We start from the raw sequence: 18496 nt of genomic DNA on the forward strand, positions 1-18496 counted from the left end.
GAAGTATTTCTTAGTATAGCCACAAGGCGGCACTAAGGAGGGACTAACAAGTCTTTTGGGCAGGCTTGTATTCCATACTCCAATACAGCATGGCTCTCAGAGCAGCGTATGCGCTGCCCAGGCTCGACCTAATAAGGAAGTATTATTACCACAAAATGTGCCACATCACATTGCATACTTTGCTTTTTCCGTCCAAATAATTTAGTCTACACTGCCAAATAATTTGATCCTCAATTGCTGCATAATTCCAGTGGTCGTGTATTTCACATTATTGTGCGTGAAAGTGCCGCACCTGGTGGAAAGGCAGCCTGCCCTCGTTGAAATAGGCATGTCAGGCTGGAACCATTGGATCGAAAAAAACACTCCAGAAGGACAAAGTTTTGTACATAGAGAATTGCACAGCCTGTTCCTTTGTTTTATCCAGCGCTGCTCTCAGCGTCATTAAATTTGAATTGTAAAACTGGGTGAAAGCCTCCAGCATCGAACCATTGCACAGCAGTAAAAATAGAATGGCAAGCTTCAGTCGTGCCAGCCACAATATGCCTCTTCCCTTCCTTTTCTTTATTTGGAGAGTGTTTTTATTGAGCCATCTCTTTCTCTCATTTTAAAGCCCTTTGTGTTCTGCTTCTTTTATTCTCTTCTTTACTAAGTAGTGCAGCAGGTGCGGTGGCAGGGGGGCAGAGGGTGCGAAGGGTTCAATGCATCCAAATATGCCTATTTTTTTACTACACACAAGAGGTACGGTGCCCATGTGTTACCGTTTTTCGCTGCTAGCATCAGGGCCTGGGCCAACACTGCTATGATACTGCATATATGACGTCACTTGACAGAGCCTGTAAGAAGACGAGGACGCTACAAAATGAAGGTAGGTGGGCAGAGAAATGCCATTGCGTCAAAAGTTCACGTCAGCGGCCACGTCAATCTCAGCTGACCCTGTGGCGTCGCCTCGTGCCTCTGCAGCAGGTTGGGACGTCTTACGTCAGAGACACAAAAAGCGGTGGGTAGGAGACTTATCCACACTGACAGATTCAGTCATGCCAATAAGGCGGTATTGTGTTGTACTGTAAGGTAACCTTGAGCAGTCCATCCAGGATCGGCGCCAGTTACAGTGTAAAACTTTTGGACAGGGGACAAAGAGGCTGTCCGGAGCCCCGGGTCACCTTCAGCCGTCTCCGCGAGCCGTGGGTGTGGGGATGGGATGTTCCAGGCAGTGGTAAAGTCACAGCGGCAGCTCAGGTTTCAGGGTCACGCCTCACTCTGTGACCGAGCGTCTAAATCGAGACCGCACATCCTAATATAGCTCCCTGGTGGCGACGTGCAATATTAGTAAGCAGCGCGGCTGTGTGTGTTGTCGTCTGTACTCCGGTGTGTGTTGATGCAGGGCTGGGTCTGGCAGGATACGCCACAGGCAGGGCTGGGCCAGACTGACAGCCTCTTCCCTGTCTGACGGCGCAGAGGGAGGATTGAGCGAAACCGAGCTGCACTCACCACAGGATGCCGGGCAGGACGGACTGACTAACGTGGATCAGCAGCAACAGCCCGAGCCGGTCTCCGGAGAGCAACTACCGGCAGCAGCCCGAGCAGGCTACACACCCAACAGCTGTTGATTCTACCAGCACCATGAGATAAAATCAATGGGATCCAGACGTGAGAGGGCCCTGGTACTGAAACAGGATTGCGATTGGCCCCCGAAAGGATACAACAGACTGCAGCCCTCTGAGATATGAACATCAAGCTGCAGAGTGACCGTATACAGGAGGGACGCACAAACCTCGAGGTTGGGCCAGATGTGTTTTGTCCCCAACAGGAAAGATGTGGTTAAAATGGCGCTCACTGCTTGTGATCCCCCTGCAGGTACCATTGAGCCTAAAGTGGGTTCCCCCGGGGATGTGGTGGAAGCTTCCAGGGTGCACATCTGCGCGGCTGTCTTCGTCTGGTTGGCCACCGGCACCACCATTGCTAGTCTGAACAAGTGGATATTCCACGTGTACAATTTTCAGTTCCCGCTGCTGCTGTCTGCCCTGCACATGCTCACTGCCATCCTGGTGGTCCTGCCTCTACTTAGGTATGGTTTGGTGAAGCTAAAAGATGGAGAAGGTGGGGCTCTCTCTGCCAGTGCCAGGCTCAGAGTATTCCTTTTGAGTGTGTCCTTCTGTGCCAGCATCGCCTTCGGCAACCTAGGCCTCATCCGCGTGCAGCTGTCCTTCGCGCAGATGACCTACACTACCACGCCACTCTTCACCATGGCACTGTCTAGGGTGCTGCTGGGCACCCGACACCACCTACTCAAATATGCTGCCATGATGCCCATATGTTTGGGAGCCTCCTTTACCATCATGGGAGAGGTACAGTTCCACCTCGCAGGCTGCTTCTTCCTGTTCGTCTCGACGTTTCTACGAGGGTTAAGAGCTGTTCAGCAAAGTAAGTACAGTCCGCATATATAACTCTCACCATTTCTCATTTCATTGCCACAGGCCGGGAAATCCAGGTAATCACCCCTAGGTAAGATGGACACTACTCAAGTCGCTGCCTGTGACAGAACCGCTAGCAGTAACCCAGTTTCAAAGAACCACCATGTCTGTTTTGGAGCCATAAATTGTATATTCATGCAATAATATCTTTCACTCAACATCATTCTTAATTTCAAGGTTGCATCAAGGTCAGGGATGTTGCGGCAAATCAGGGAGATTTCTATAAATGTAGATGACCAGAGAGATGTGGGTCAGTGCAGCCAATCCAGGTGACTTTCGGAGTGTAGCCAATCTGAGAGAATCCTCTGAGTATAGCCAATCAGAGCGAACACAGTCAACGGTAATCTGTCACCATTGTCTTGATGAGTCCTGGCAGTTCAAATGGATTGGCATATTGGCTTTTATTTTATTATTCTCGATTCAAAATGTAAAACAAGCATACACAAAGTATTTTTATTGGGAAAAAAAGATTATTTCGTGCATAGTTCAGAGACACAAGTGCTCGCAGGGCCTCCTGGTTGTGTAGGCACTTCAAAGTTTCTTCTAAAAGTGGTTTATGCCTTGAGTGCGTTTTATATATTTATTATACATATAATATTATTATTGGTCTTACATTTTTCTTGACTTTTTACCTAGATTCATATTCAAATACTTTATTCTGTTTGTTAGAACAACCATAAAAGCGTTTACATAGATTAAAAATATACATTTAAAATCAATTGTATAATTAGTCACAAGTTCCATAACCATAGAAGACAGTAATGGTAACATATCTTATAAAATTAATACCACAGTATGATCCCAAGTTCCATGACCAATCAAAACAGTACCTGGACATATCAACATTATGCGGTCTCACATATATCTTTTCTTGGTCAATTAATAGTAGCAATATCTTTCCTGACATCAATTGCTTTTTAAATATATAAGGCTACATGATAGCAAGTTCTCAGATCATTCAGTGCAAAAAGCAAATTCATAGCAGCATGATGCGATCCTACATAATGTTTTATGAGAAGCGGTTTCAGATAAAACATCTAAAATACAAGTAAAATTTACAAAAGAGAATGAAATGCACAGTACTTTGTTTAGAAAATTCATCATAGGGGCAAGGGGTTAGAATCCAAGGGGCATGTTTTCATAACTGGAAATGCAACTAGGTGATGTACTATGCCTAGTCTCAGTCTAGTCAGCACATAACGATGCGAGGATGTATTCATTATAATCAAATAATCTTGTATGCCTCTTTTGGATTCAATTGATTGATTGTTTCTGTATGATACTCTTACAATTTTCTTTTTTGCTTAACAAAAATGAATCCTTAATTTCCTTTTTGTTTAAGGAGACCACTGTACCGGGGTTATCAGAAATTGGATATTAAATAACTTGCTGTATGTATCCAGAATATATTTTAGCCACGGGATACATGATTTTTTTTCGAGGAGTAAACAATCTTTTTTTTTTTTTTGTTTAAGAAATTTTTATTGATGTTTTGTTGTACAGAGAAAACCATACATATGTCACAGCTGATGGTAAACATCATAAAAGAACATGGAGCCGAAGACATTAGTAATAATAGAGAAATAAGTAAAGAAAAGGAGAGAGAAAGGAGGAAAGAAACATAGGGGGAAAAGAAAAAAAGAAAAAGAAGAGCAGAGGAAAGAAGGAAAGAAAGAAGAAGGGGAAGAGTGAGAGAAATACGGGTATACATGTGGGAAAAAATGTAAAGCAGTCAGCTAGGGGAGTTGGAAGAAAGATACGTAGTAAAGGGGAGCCAAAGGAGATCAAATTTAATTTTTAGGGGAATAGAAGAGGAGGAAGCAATAGCGATCCTATGTTCATCACAGATGAAATTCCACCAAGAGGAGTAAACAATCTTTAATGATAGTTTTTACTAGATCTATCTCCTCTTTATCCCATATCGATCTCCATACCAGCAGTGGCCGCATAGAGGTTAAATCTGCTAGGTATGTCATATCCACCTCCCGGTGTCTTAGCTCAGTAGAAGCTGAGGGAGGTAGATTTAGGAGACATTTTAAAAAGGCATTTTCTTCTTGGTGTAGGGCCTGGCTGCAATGATAACCCCATACCCCCGCACCATATAAGGCTGTAGTAACACATCTCGCCTTACATATTGTCAGCATTTCCAGACTTTTTAACTAACAAAATCAATTCCTAATTTCGAGGTTCTTTAGAGCAGCACATTTAGGGAAAGGATAAAGTATTCACTATTGTAAATAATCACATACTGCAATTACTGTGGAGTTCTGTGTCCATAAACTGACAGATGACAACCAATAATGGTGCTCATTACAGCACATATAATACTGGTGCTCACTGTAGCATATATAACACCTAAAGGAATGTTCCTCCTGCTTAAACTGCTTTTCATTCAGATCTCTACTGAAATAATAATATCATGTCAGGCGCTGCCTGGAGAGAGTTGTCACAGGTTAACAGTGATATTAAAAGTAGCCTCCTGCGACTATGCTCTACCCTACCTGAAAATCGGACTTTGGCCCAATACTTTCAGTTGTTCCCTCTTCATTCTTTCTTTCAAAGACCCCCTCCTTACCTCCATCCTCTCCATTCCTCCTCAATCTGAGTATAGCCTTTGCTAAGTAACATGCCTGTCTCGCTTAATTTTGTTTATTGTACATTTGTAAACATCTACAACTCATTTCATGGACCACGCCCTCCTTATTTGGAAGCATATTCCTACAAACTAACAACACCTAAACTCCTGTAGCCCATTTATTCATCCCATCAACTATTTGCATGAAGTAACTTAGCCCCCACAAATGACCGCAGCTGCCTCCTATTAATAAAACTGACTATAAAAACGAAAACATTTGCATGGCAGGATTTCTTTGAGAGCACAAGACTAATACCAATTACAAACACTAATCAATAACCACTGGATTAACCTCCTGCTACTACTCACCATAAACTGTTTCAACACTTTATCAGGGGTAGCAAGTGGTCAGGGACATCTTAAAGATTTTGCGGGCCCAGGGTAAAACATAATTTGGGGCCCTCTGCTCGGAACAACTCTGAATTTATTATCCATGTTCAAGTCCTCAGCAACTATGGTATGATCATTGACAATCCTCTTTAATGGCCCCCAAACATTCAAGGGGACCCCAGTCCTTAAGGCGGCCTCATTCAGTGCAAAGCCTTTGATTATATATGAGAAATTGGAGACTGGAAGCCCCTTTTCATATAGTGTAGGGGACTCCATCATTTTGCATTATGCCACTGTTTGGGACTGTCCTGAAAGCTTAATGATGGGACCCCTAGAAAGGTAGGGGCCTTGGTCCAGAGCCCACTTTGCCCATGCCTTAAAACATCTCTATAAGCGGTAAAATAAATCCAATTACAACATAATATAGCGCCTTAAAGCATGGCAAGAGCTCCACTCGCTGTGAGAGCGGGAACACTGGAAAATGTCACTCGAGTTCGGCTTCACTTGCTAAAGGAGTACAAAAGGGGGTGGTGATGGACGGAGCATCTGAACCAATCAAACACTCACACCCAGTCAAAAGACCTGGGTTTAATCCATCACCGTTCTTTAGCCCACTCTGCCACCCCAGTTCAGACATGGCTATATGCAAATCAGTCTGACCCTGTGCCTCATGGGTACAGTCCAGTCCGAACTGCCAAGCCATGTCTTCCCTGGACCGGAAACAAGCTTCCGAGGACCGGTTTCTGGCATTACAGCCTTCTTCAGCCCGGCTTGCTTGAATCCAGTGGCAAAGTGAGCAAGGGACTCACGTCTGAGCATACCCTGCCACACTTATGGCGGCCAAAAGCGGTACAAAAGGGGGTGGTGATGGACGGAGCATCTGAACCAATCAAACACTCACACCCAGTCAAAAGATCTGGGTTTAATCCATCACCGTTCTTTAGCCCACTCTGCCACCCCAGTTCAGACATGGCTATATGCAAATCAGTCTGACCCTGTGCCTCATGGGAACAGTCCAGCCCGAACTGCCAAGCCATGTCTTCCCTGGACCGGAAACAAGCTTCCGAGGACCGGTTTCTGGCATTATAGCCAGAAACCGGTCCTTGGATGCTTGATTCTGGTCTGGGAAAGACAAGGCTTGGTAGTTCGGACTGGACTGTTCCCATGAGGCACAGGGTCAGAGCTGATTTGCATATAGCCAGTGTCTAGCCAAGGGTGGTGTGGAGTGCAAAAAAACGATGGATTTAGGCCCAGATCCTTGTACTGGGGTGAATGTATGACATTGTTCTACATTCTGTCCATCAACTGTGTTTTTTGCAATTTTCACCCCGAGTGGGCTGGGTATGCTCAGACGTGAGTCCCAGGCTCTCCACACCACTGGAGTCAAGCTATCCAGGCTGATGAAGGCTGATAGCCAGAAACCAGTCCTTGGATGCTTGATTCCGGTCTGTGAAAGACATGCCTTGGTAGTTCGGACTGGACTGTTCCCATGAGGCACAGGGTCAGAGCTGATTTGCATATAGCCAGTGTCTAACCCAGGGTGGATGTGGAGTGCAAAAAACGATGGATTTAGGCCCAGATCCTTGTACTGGGGTGAATGTATGACATTGTTCTACATTCTGTCCATCAACTGTGTTTTTTGCAATTCACTTGCTAAAGGAAGCACACTGAAATAAATCACTGCCCCAGCAGCTCCAAAGTAAACAAAAGAATGCAGGTAAACCCTGGGCCTTAAAATCAGTGGGCTTGCAGAGATATAAATGCTGCTTGTTTCTGGGTAGCAATTGTACTATTACAAGGATCATGAAATATACCACGTGACAGACACTCGCCTTTTGTTTTGGGTCAGAGGTAAAGGGCACTGAAGCTCAAAAACATTAGGAACATTTAGCAGTTGAAAATGTACATTATCTCATAAGAGTTAGGGAATCTATGATGTCTCCAAGTTTCATTCCAGCTATATTTAGAACCAAACAAGACCGGTTTCCTACTGTTATCCTCCAGAATCAAGTATAACTTGCTCATAAGCCAGTCCCAAGAAAGTAACTGTCGTGAAAGTTTTTTGTTTTTTTTTTAAATAAAAAAAGCTGCGGCAGTCATTACATCCGGAAACTCCCCCTGCAGATCAGAGGTAATCCAACACAACAAAATAATCCGTTCAATTCCATTCACTTTAATAGGATGTTACGCATTTTGAAGTTAGAAAAGCCTCGTTTTAAGTGATGGTAGCTACATTCTTCTATATAGCAGGTCAGAGCCTTAATTCTGGAGTCAAACTCGAAATAGCCGCATAACTCTAAATATTAGTGACACCTCAGTAGATCTGTAAGGCTCACACTAGGATATTAGAGTCTGGAATCTGCCAGATATTCTATTGCTCCCTCCGCAAGGGGAATTGTCTGTTATACAGAGCAGTTGTCTGTGATGTTCTGTAGTAGTAGCAACGCCATTTTTATTACAGAACAATTGTGATGAGGCGTTATTGTAAAAATATCTGTGATGTCACTTACCTTTTGCCGGAGTTATTGAACATTGTGCAGAACAGGAACAGATGTGTTGTCATTTCATATAGTAGACAGATGTGATGTTCATTTTTTATTTCACATTCATTTGTTATTTCATTTTGTTCATGTGTTATTTCATAATGTCACTGTCTTATTTCAGGGCAGTCTTCATGTATTTTACATCGTGCAGGACAGCAGCCATACCATTTCCACATTGCAGGAGAGCTACAGGACATATTGAGATATAATACCGTATTGTAAAGAGCTGTGATGTTCTTTTGTTATTTATGGATGTCATTGTCTTGTTTTAGGGCAGTCTTTTACTTACTGCAGGGAAGCTATCATTCAAATTACCCAGTGCAGGACAGCTGTGTTGTCTGCTGCACGACACCTGTGTTCCAACTTGTCTAATTGCAGGAGGTCAGCTGAGATCATTTTCTTGTTGCCTTGTTTTTTAAAGCAATCTTTATTGACATTTGAAATTACCATAGAACAGTTTACATATGAACGTGTTGTAATAATAGTACAACATTTGCATACTAGGCCTCATGCAAACATCAGTAAATCAGCTATCACCTGCAGTACTAGCAATGTAGGCCTTGACAAAGAGAGAGGGACGCCAGGTAGCCTTAGCAACAGCCGGCTGCACACGTCTAAAGGGGGTTAGGCCCTGAGTACTTTAAATGTAAGTGGTAAGAATTAAAACCAACTAACATAACCAGGGGTGGAAGGCACGCAGAGATTACTAAAGCAGTGCGATATGAAATCATCAGAACGGCGCCAATCACATCGGTCTGCGGCTATCAGAGATGCTTCGGCCTGATAGGAGCTTGGCTTGACTTGGAGAGAGTGGGAGGAGTACTGTCAATAATTACACAATCCTTTAAAAAATTGATATTTGCACCAGAGGCAATAATTTCATCAGTACCCAGGACCAGGCAACTTGGAAGTGTCTATGGTGGTAGTCTGCCAGCTTTAGGTTCTTCCTTCAGGCTTGAGAAGAAGTCATCTCAGTCTCTGGAGATTGGGTGTCTAGCCTCTCCTCTACCCGTGTCCTTGCTCCGCCTCAGTCCCCTGTATGGTGGCTTGACGCCAGGCCCTGAAAATGGAAGCCGCAGATTTCCATTTCATAGAGACTGCCCGCTTGGCTGTCAACAAGGAAAGAGCTAAGCAGTGATCAGTCACCCTATTCTTTCTGGATGTCTTCCACAATTCGTAAGCGCAGACCTCCCAAGAATTCAAGTTGAGTAGACCAGTGATGTCTGCCAGTTGTCCCATTACTTCAGACGAGTATGCCACCAAAGACAAACATTTTGTTGATTTTTGTCGGGGATAAACCAGCGCAGTGTAAAGTGTTAAATTGAATATATTTCAATTTAACCTTATGTGGACAAATTTGAGGATACACGATTGCCTTAGCCCACTGCTTATCATGGAATGCCTTCTCTATTTTTGAGTCCCAAACAAATCAATGGGCTACAACGATTTCTATGTGCATGTCAAACTGGTCTTTAAGTGAGTAGAAGGGTAGGAGATGGCCATCCTGAACTAGATCACACATGGTAGTAATATTTACATCCTTTAAATGCCGTAGGTCACTGGTGGCGAAGCACACTGATGTTTAGGCAAGCCAAGCAGGGGTATGGTGGAGCATAAGCGATAACATTCTCAGTATTCAGTAGTGTAGCAGCATCGCTGTATGTGAAAAGCGAGGTCGGCCTCGCCTGAACTTAGTGTCTAGGAGCAAAAGCTCATGACTTTTATGAAGACACAGTGTTCGACCATCAGAGCAGGCCTCCTCCAGTGAGAGGCTCGATAACCAGTGCAAACCCATTGGAACTGAGCTGCCAAGAAGAAATGTTCAAAGTTTGGGGCCCCAAAGCCTCTTTTAGCCGGGAGACACAGTTTGAATTGTGCGATCCTGAGCTGGCTGTTGTGCTATGTGAGCTTCCACAGAAATGTGTCCACCTCACAGAAAAAACTCGCTTGTGTGAAAGCTAGGATTAGTGGTGGCGGAGGCAGGGAAATATCACCATTTTTGATAATGCAGCTGTGCGCAGGAGTGATCTCCAAAAAACCATCAGTGACATAAGGGCAGTCATTGTTTTGGGGAGGTTCCCATCAAGGAGGTCTCGATCACCATGGTATATGGATTCCTAAGTAATGAAAAGAGGTAACCTCCCACTTAACAGACCCCCCACCCACTCCAAGACCAAATGAGTCAGAGTGGTGCAAGGGTATAGAATGAATAAGTAAGACTTTGGCCAATTGAGGAGCAACCCAAACGTGGCATCAAAGTCTTCAATGGTCTGAATGATGCTAATATAGCCTACCCCAAAGTCGTTAATATAAAGCAAGATGTCATCAGCGTACACAGACTCTGCATGGGTCCTGTCGGCTAGGGGAATGGCCAATCACTCCCTCCCGTCTCAGCCTAATAACTATTAATTCCATGGAGTACAAGTCCTGTGCACACGTATCAAAATTCTTGGTTCTTCTGTCAGAACCATCTAAGTTAGACAAAGTTCAAGTAATTGAGGTCGAGATCCAGCAACGTTAAATGTTAGTTTATAGTTCAATCTTGATCAGTATATACGAAATTACAACTAGCTAGTTGTAATCCCGACCTCATTTACTTGAACTTTGTCTAACTTATCTGGTTCTGACAGAAGAACCAAGAAATTTGATACGTGTGTGTGATAATTAACACTGCAGCTTTAATAGAATCTAAGGATGTCACTAGCTAAGTCACTTTGTGTTGTCATGGGAATGTTCTAATATCAGTCAGTTGATGTCTGCTGGCATTGTATGTGGATGGGATCTTTATTCCTGGATTAAACTTCACTTAATCTACCTTCCTGTATCTTGGATTCATTTATGGAGATACTTCAGTGTGCACATGACTTGTACTCAATTGTTTGGTATGGGACATGTCCGTTACCTATACAGGGGCTGTTTACTGTCTGGGTTTGTTCCCCTGACCTGTTTGCACCGTGCTATCTGAGCAGTTACACATCTAACTTATAATCATACCTGCTAGAGCGCCATTTCTTCCTGTCCTTTACCCAAACCCAATCTTTCTTCACAACTATTAGTTCCATAGCTAGAATGCCATTTCTAGGTGAAGGACCAGGCAGAGCCTGTCTGCTTTAATGGTTTTGTACATCCTCCTCAAACTCAGGGAGTGTTTTTATATTCCCTTGATGATGTAAATTTCTCATTTTAGAACAGCTGCAATGTCATTGCCTAATTGCGAGACAGCTGGGTTTACATTTACTTATTGCAATAAATAATCAGAATAATTAATAATAAATTCTTACTGCAAAGCAATTTAAAAAAAATATTTCTGGATATATTTGCCCTTTTTAAAGCTATTGTAGGACCGTTGTGAACACTTCTTTAACAGCCGGACATTTGTTGTAGGGCCACTTCTCTTTTAAAGGTCAGCTGTGATGTTATTGTCTTAAAGCATTACAGCTATGATGTCATTACTATGAACTTATTGCCGAAGCCTATAGTAAAATTCCATACATAGAGTGCCGCAATTCATAATAGTTTAAAAAAAATTAGGAAAGCAAAGCGTAATTTGATGAAAAAGGTGACTGGTTCAACTACTCATAAATGTGACTAAGTACCAAAATTGGGTGGTAAAAAAAAAAAGGAATGACATTTAAGAGGAGATTATAAAGATAAGATGCATTGAGCCAATATTTCTAACAGTTCTTTTTCCCCATACCAATTCCATTTCATTGCATATACATGCGAGAGAGCGACAACTATACATTGCAATAAACCCACATTTTCCAGATACATCTGGTAATAGTTTTCAATACCTATAAGTCATTACTGTACCATCAACGGCTGCTTATATTCACTTTACAAAACAATTTACATCAACCCACGGTCCTATGTGATGGTCATCACCTTTTTCCTATTGGCTTATTAGATTTGAGATTTATTGTCATTCTTGGTGTTTTTGGATATCTGGTATCCCTTTGCACCATGGTGATACGGATTTCCTCAGCCGACAAACACTCATTCGCATCTTTGGTCCACATTTCTAGGGAGGGCCCATGTGGTTGCAGCCATCATATTATTTCCCCTTTCTTGCTAACAACAACAGCAGTGCAACACATTTATGAGGATTTTTCCTCCTCAGGTTTTTGATGTAAACCTAGACTACAGTCCTGTATTGACTGTGCTATTGCCCTTGACAGGATGGTCAACACCTGATTGCGCTAAGACGATATTTTACTTGAATTTGTTGAACTCACCATCCACCAGTGACGGCTGGTAGGGGACGATGCCGGAGGTGCGGGAATGGAGGGTGGGCTTAGGAAATAAAAAAAAAGAAAACTTACCTGCTAATCGCCGTAGCTAGCTGCCACCTCTCCTCAAAGGAACCAGGAACAGGAAGCACCCAGGCTTCCAGACTCCGCTGACCAATCACAATGCTGCTGATAGCAGCATCATGATTGATCTGAGCACCGTGGTTGGGCGCTCAGAGAGGGAAATGGAGACTGGGCATGTTCTCCATGAAAGCTGTAATGCAGAGTGGGTGGAGAACGTGCAAAGTATGTATGGCTGTTTCGCCGGCCAAGACTGCCGGTTAAACAGTCATGTGCACTTTAGGTGCAGAAGCAGCCACTCCACCTCCCCAACGTCACAGGACCGAAGCCTTCCCCTCCCCCTGCCCTTACCTGGCGAAAACTGGAATACAAAAAATAGAATTATAATACCTTCCGTTATTATCATTTTTTTCCATTGCACTGCTTTAATGCAGTGGGGTGATTAATGCGGAAGAGCCACCACTGCCATCCACATTTGTTGTGACCTAGTTTTCAACCACCTGGCACCTTCTAAGTCTCTGTCAATCAGTGTGGGATTCCTGCTGTTGTTTCCTTATATAAGTGTAGGCACAATATCTTAAATAGCAGTATGTATGGAAAATATGGTCAAAATATTGAAGAGAGAAGGCATTCTTTCATTAAACATTAGTGGTAGAATATGTGTAAATACTTTCACAAAGAAGGGTTCATTCAGGTAAGTTTGGTGGTGAAAGATTTCATGCAGGCAAGTCAAAGGATTCCTAAAGCATTCCTCATCCTAATAACTTACTGAACTTCTGCGAAGCATAAATGTAAAAAACACCTGGTGAAATGGACATCAATCTGAGACCAGAAGGTCGGAGTTACTTCATCTTTCAACCTTTTTTTGGATTGGAGAAAACTGTTCTTTTAAGAAAGAGTCAAATCATGTGTAGGGACTGTCAATTGAATCAATAAATGCGTTTTCGGGTCTTTATTTTGACTCCGAGCTGCCCATTTAACTAACCGAGAGGAGCTGAACTATTTTGCATGGGTAGATATTGAGAGCCCTGAGCAAAAATCCCAATCTGTGAACTTGGTTATCCATTTTATATCTGGGCCCTGAAGCGGAAAGGTGGGTAGAGGTCTCCCCTGGTGGCACCAGGCTGTTGCATGCTGGAGTCGAAAATACTATTAAAAGGGTATTGATGATGGGAAGACCCTGAACTGTTGTATGTGCACTCATATTCATATTTCTAGACAATGTTCTCACTTATGATGCTTAGAGAACACTCGGATAACTGTGGTTTGCAGTATGGAGGGCCTTCAAACAGTAATACAGAAATACAGGGAGCCTGGGCACTGCCTACATGGCATGATCAAAGTCCATGCCCTGTACACAATACATGCAGGGCAGGGTTTGAGCAAAGCCTACGCTCCCCATGCAATTACTGCAGCGCATCCAGTGCCGGATTAAACCACGTGGAGGCCCCTAGGCAGTCGAAATAGGAGTCCCACCTCGTAAATGATCTCCTAATACGTTTTTAATTTTACCAACCAACAATTTTAATAAACCAATTTTATTACACAAAACTAAACATTAAATATTATGAATGTTGTTATCTGTTCTGTTCAGTTAGCTTTATTCGATTTTGTTTAAAACCATAAAAGCGTCAACAATACATAGATAAACACCATAGGGTTACATAAAACATCATAACATTTCATTACAAAAATAGTAAAACAGAATTAAATAGGTATATCGAATCAGCTAATCAATATACATAAATATACATAAATTACATTTTCAATAATCAACTTTAGAACAAGGGCATTAAACAAGCTGCATGTTGTTATCAATTGATCCGTTGTCGCGGGCCCCCATAGGCCGGTGCCTACTTTGCCTATTTGGTAATCCGTAACTGAAAGCATGTATGCCCACACAATGCCTCATCGTTATTTCCCTGAGTACCTATGAGCACTCAAATGCCAATCTTTGGTCGTCCTCTCACTTCGCAGATCTCATTGTTTTCAAGCTCAGTGACCAGGTCTGCATTGTATGGGCATAGACCGTGTACTGCAGATATTGCGGTTATGGGTACTGTACAAAGGATATGGCAGTGGCTATGACACTGGGTACATAGAATGGTCACAGTTTACACCGTAAAGGTGCTAAGTTCAATGGCGTTTGGCATGTGTAATGCCCATAGTTCATGTTAGGTGGGCACTGTGAGCAATAAACAAAGGATATCATTCCAACCCCCACCAAAAGAGACAGGATGCTGATAAAAAAGCTCTTAAAATGATATTGTTTCTCAAGATCACATAGAAACCTGTGTCATTAAAAACCCGCCACTTGGTCTGAAAAGTTGCTAATGAAGGGATGTTCCGGTTATGACCCAGAAAAGTAAAATTTCAAATATTTGCCAGTTCTGATGCTCTACAGTGATTATACACGGTATGTTATCCATCCGCTAATGTGCTTCAGTGCCTTGTAAGGGCTTAAAATCATTATATAAATGCAATTATAATACAATAGAATACAATTATCTGTACAACCTTAGCTCCCTGCCCAGTATTCTGCTAGTGACCTCACGCATGACATCATGAATTGTTAATCAATGATATCAACAACATTGATGATGTAGTTCATGGTTTGTGTGCCAATGATCCATGTATGTATCGTGCAAAAATGACACAAAAGGGCATGCTACATAAAGATCTTGGTCCCAGGTCGTTTTATATGTACTCTTCGATTCCCTTCAATTCAGTGCACAAAAACCCGGTCAAAAACTATGCACTGAGTGATGTTCACACAAGTATCCCCTCTGCCCCTGCAACATGGAAGGTGTGGTGGCAAATCATGTCATATATATTCTGTGTGTCCTTTTATGGAGTACTTGGCTGAACTAGGCCATATCTTCAGACCATGTACTGTACACCTTCCTTCAAACTGTGCTGTTTTCCCTGTATGCAGCTTGCACAGTGTAGGGCAGAAAGTTTGGATGTTTTTAGAGATGTAATTTGTGATGTCATGTCTGAGGTCATGAGTAGTCCGTTGGGTTGAGTTATTTTTGCAAGCTAACCAGCACATTTCAATGATGTTTACTCTTTAAGCTGTACCCTTAATGTCCCTTAAACTGAAGTGTTTTCAGTAAGTGTGTAGGGTTGTTTTGTAACATAGGTTCGCATGTGATCATAGTATAATAACCAGAATTTCCCTATGGCTAAGTTGCTCAGTGAATATACTGTTCATGCTCTATATTCTGGGTCCTGCCGTTTGCATTAGTCACTTAATGTTCTTCAGTCCAACCTTTGTTTCATTCGTCAGTACGCTACCCTTTTACATGTATGCACTGTAGGACTAAAAATCCACCAGTTTTTAGTCTAATTACTCTGAAACTTGTATTGAAGTTTTAGTCTTTTTGTTGCTATTCATTTTTGATTTCTATATATTTGGTTGCACTGTATTGCCATTTTTCTTAATACTCAGCTTTTGCCACTTATCATTTTCTTGCCTAGCTCTCTTTACTTTAAAGCACCACTCCCCTATAGCTTTTTGGGCATCTTGCTTTAACTTTCCCTCCTAAGGTACAGAGGTGAAATGGAGGAAGTGGGATGGAGATAGTAAGCTGTAAAAGAATGGAAGGAAAAGTCCGCTGTCACCAAGTAAGGTGCAAAACAGTAATGTTTTTGGAATGTTAGGATTGAGTATAAAGATCCGAAGCTAGGTAATTCCAAATTGTTGCTTTGGTGTATGAAAGAATTATCTTGAAACGTTCTTGGTCAATATCTTATGAAATTTTTGTTTTTTTGATGATTGTAAAATTTCTCCGCTAACCACACCTAACATGAACGAATGTTACGGGCATATGGGAGAGGATCATGTTTCGCTTTATTTACTACACTATTTAGAGGCCAATACAAAAACACTTATAGAATCCAAGTTGAGTGGAAAATCTGTATCATTATCCTAGAGCAAAAGAAACATAATGTTAACATTCTGTTGAAAGTTATATCTGTGCTCTAGATTGCAGAAAAGCAGTTCCAATACACCCACGTGTCTGAAATCCAGTGCATACGGCGATCAGAATACACCTTTAGCATAGACATCAAGTGTAGTTTCCTAGTATGTTGAGAGACAGGATCTCACATAGAAGACCAAGAAATAGACTCTCAGCCAAATGGTGGAAGATCTGGAGTTTGACAAGCCCATATTAAATGAATTTCTGCAATCCAGAGGATGAGTGATATGCCATAAAAAAATGTGTGCCACTAAAAACGGCAGAAATGATCTTTCTGAGGACAGATATGGTAAAAAAGCATAATAAAGCATACATAGCTGGAATCTTGCTGTGGGTGTTCAGTATGATCATATTTGAAAACCAGTGGCCACATTATGTATACTGCGTACTGTCCCACTCAGCACTGCGACCCACACTTAATTAAGTATGTGCATCAGACATGGACTGGGATAGTAAACCACATCAGTGCAAAATGTACTTTTTCTAATCCAAGCAAGAACCTGTGCCTTTGCTGTTAACAAGGCATTTGTGAAAGGAGAATAGGCTAGCGAAGCCGCTGGTCCACTTTTCACTGAAGGTGGCAATCCAAACTTCATTGCAAAGCGTCAGACAGGCCTCCCACTCCACCCCCATGAAGCCTGGTGCAGTGAATTACTGCATCTGCCTGCAGGGGCCTACCTGAAGTGTCCCTAGGACACTTATATTTTCCCCTTCCCAAAGGGCACTGTAAGGAGTGTACTGAATGTATCCACCCTTTAGGTGGAACAGTCACTGTGTCTGCTAACGCCGCTTTTCCTCAGCACCCACGTAAGTAATACTGGGTGGGTGCAAAGGATTCTCTCATTTGCTTTGCCCCACACCCCATACAAACGAGGTAATGCCCCCTTCAGATTCATGCTAGTTCACGTTTAGCACCTGTGAGATCAGTATTACAGAAGGGGCTCCCCAAGTGTCCGGTGCCATTTCTGTAGTGCTTAACGGTCCCGGAGGAGGAAAAAGTGGGGACACATGGAAATTGCACCCTTGGGGCACTTTCGATAATATGGCCCGAGGAGTGCGGGCTGAAGAAAACAGAAGAGGAGGCCGCCCATCAGTATTGGCCAAACTTCCTTGTTCAAAGTACAGAAACTATCAGAACTTCTGCCTTGTAGAAAATGCTTGTGGGCCAAGACACCCCAAATGCTTCAGTAGACTACACTCCTGAACCTGGCCATTGACAGTGCAAAATCATCATGCAGTCTAAGTAGCATGTAGGTGTTGTTGGTAGAAGTGACTCAAGTTTTAAAATCAACCCCAACACTTCAACAAAAAAATTATCAATTTAAATATGTTTAAACTTTTGGCTTTGCAACCAACTGAAAGTCACATATTGTATTTATTTTTTAACTGTTTGTGTCTCGATTTCCATTTCGAAGTTTTGGCTTTCTCAGACATTTAATTTCAAACTTTCAACCTAGAGTCAAGCCAAGAGACCTTCTGGACTCTGTCAATAGGTACCAGATCCATTCCAGAGTGACAAAAAGAGATTCCTGGAGAGAGAAAGAGAAACCTGAAACTGCTTCACAGAGACATGGAGTTAGAGGTCTAGAAAGAATTAGACGTAGGGGCAGAGATCGAGGTAGAGGGCTATAGCGAGATTAGAAAATAATTTATTGATAGTCTCTGGGCAAAGAATGTTTTTTTGATATTCATATTTATAGGAACAGACACTCATTTTTTCAAGTACCTTCTTGGGGATAATCGGTGGTCCATATTGCCTTTCAATGTGATATGCGATGTTCATGACGATATTTGTTTTTTTCTGGAACATATGAGCAATGAAAAATACTGATAGTTTGGGAATATTTGTGCCGGTGCTTGCCGGTGCTTAGCACCGGCACTTATTTATAAGAGCCGGGTCTAGCTGTCAGGGCGAACGCACATCAATGACTACACAACGTGCGTAGAGTTAGACAACGTACTTTATTGTGAAACAACTCCTTCTGCTGAAGAGCTGAGCTGAGCGATAATAAATCTATGCCTCCCGTCAGTGTTGCCGGTGGGGGCTGGATTTCGTTTAGTCCTGTGGAACCCCGCAGTGCTGCGTACATAACCGTTTAAAATTTAATTTGCCGCCAGCCAGCCGTCGCGTCATGAGGCACGCACGGCACGCACTACGCACCAGTAGTCCGGAACCATTAACTGAAGAAGCAGCATGTGTGTCATGCAGTGTGTAGCAGCATTC

General features: G+C 42.6%; 1 protein-coding gene across 1 annotated transcript in view; it reads left to right on the top strand.

Moving 5' to 3' along the window:
- Positions 1-1262: 1262 nt before the first annotated feature.
- Positions 1263-18496, top strand: part of SLC35E4 (solute carrier family 35 member E4) — a 126948-nt gene continuing 109714 nt past the window's right edge. The window contains exon 1 of the mRNA XM_078667068.1: positions 1263-2421. Within this exon, the coding sequence (XP_078523194.1) occupies positions 1788-2421 (634 nt within the window). The 5' untranslated portion in view covers positions 1263-1787. The remainder of the gene's footprint in view (positions 2422-18496) is intronic.

The sequence above is a fragment of the Lissotriton helveticus genome, chromosome 11 (assembly GCF_964261635.1).
Source record: "Lissotriton helveticus chromosome 11, aLisHel1.1, whole genome shotgun sequence".
Classification (NCBI taxonomy): Eukaryota; Metazoa; Chordata; class Amphibia; order Caudata; family Salamandridae; genus Lissotriton; species Lissotriton helveticus.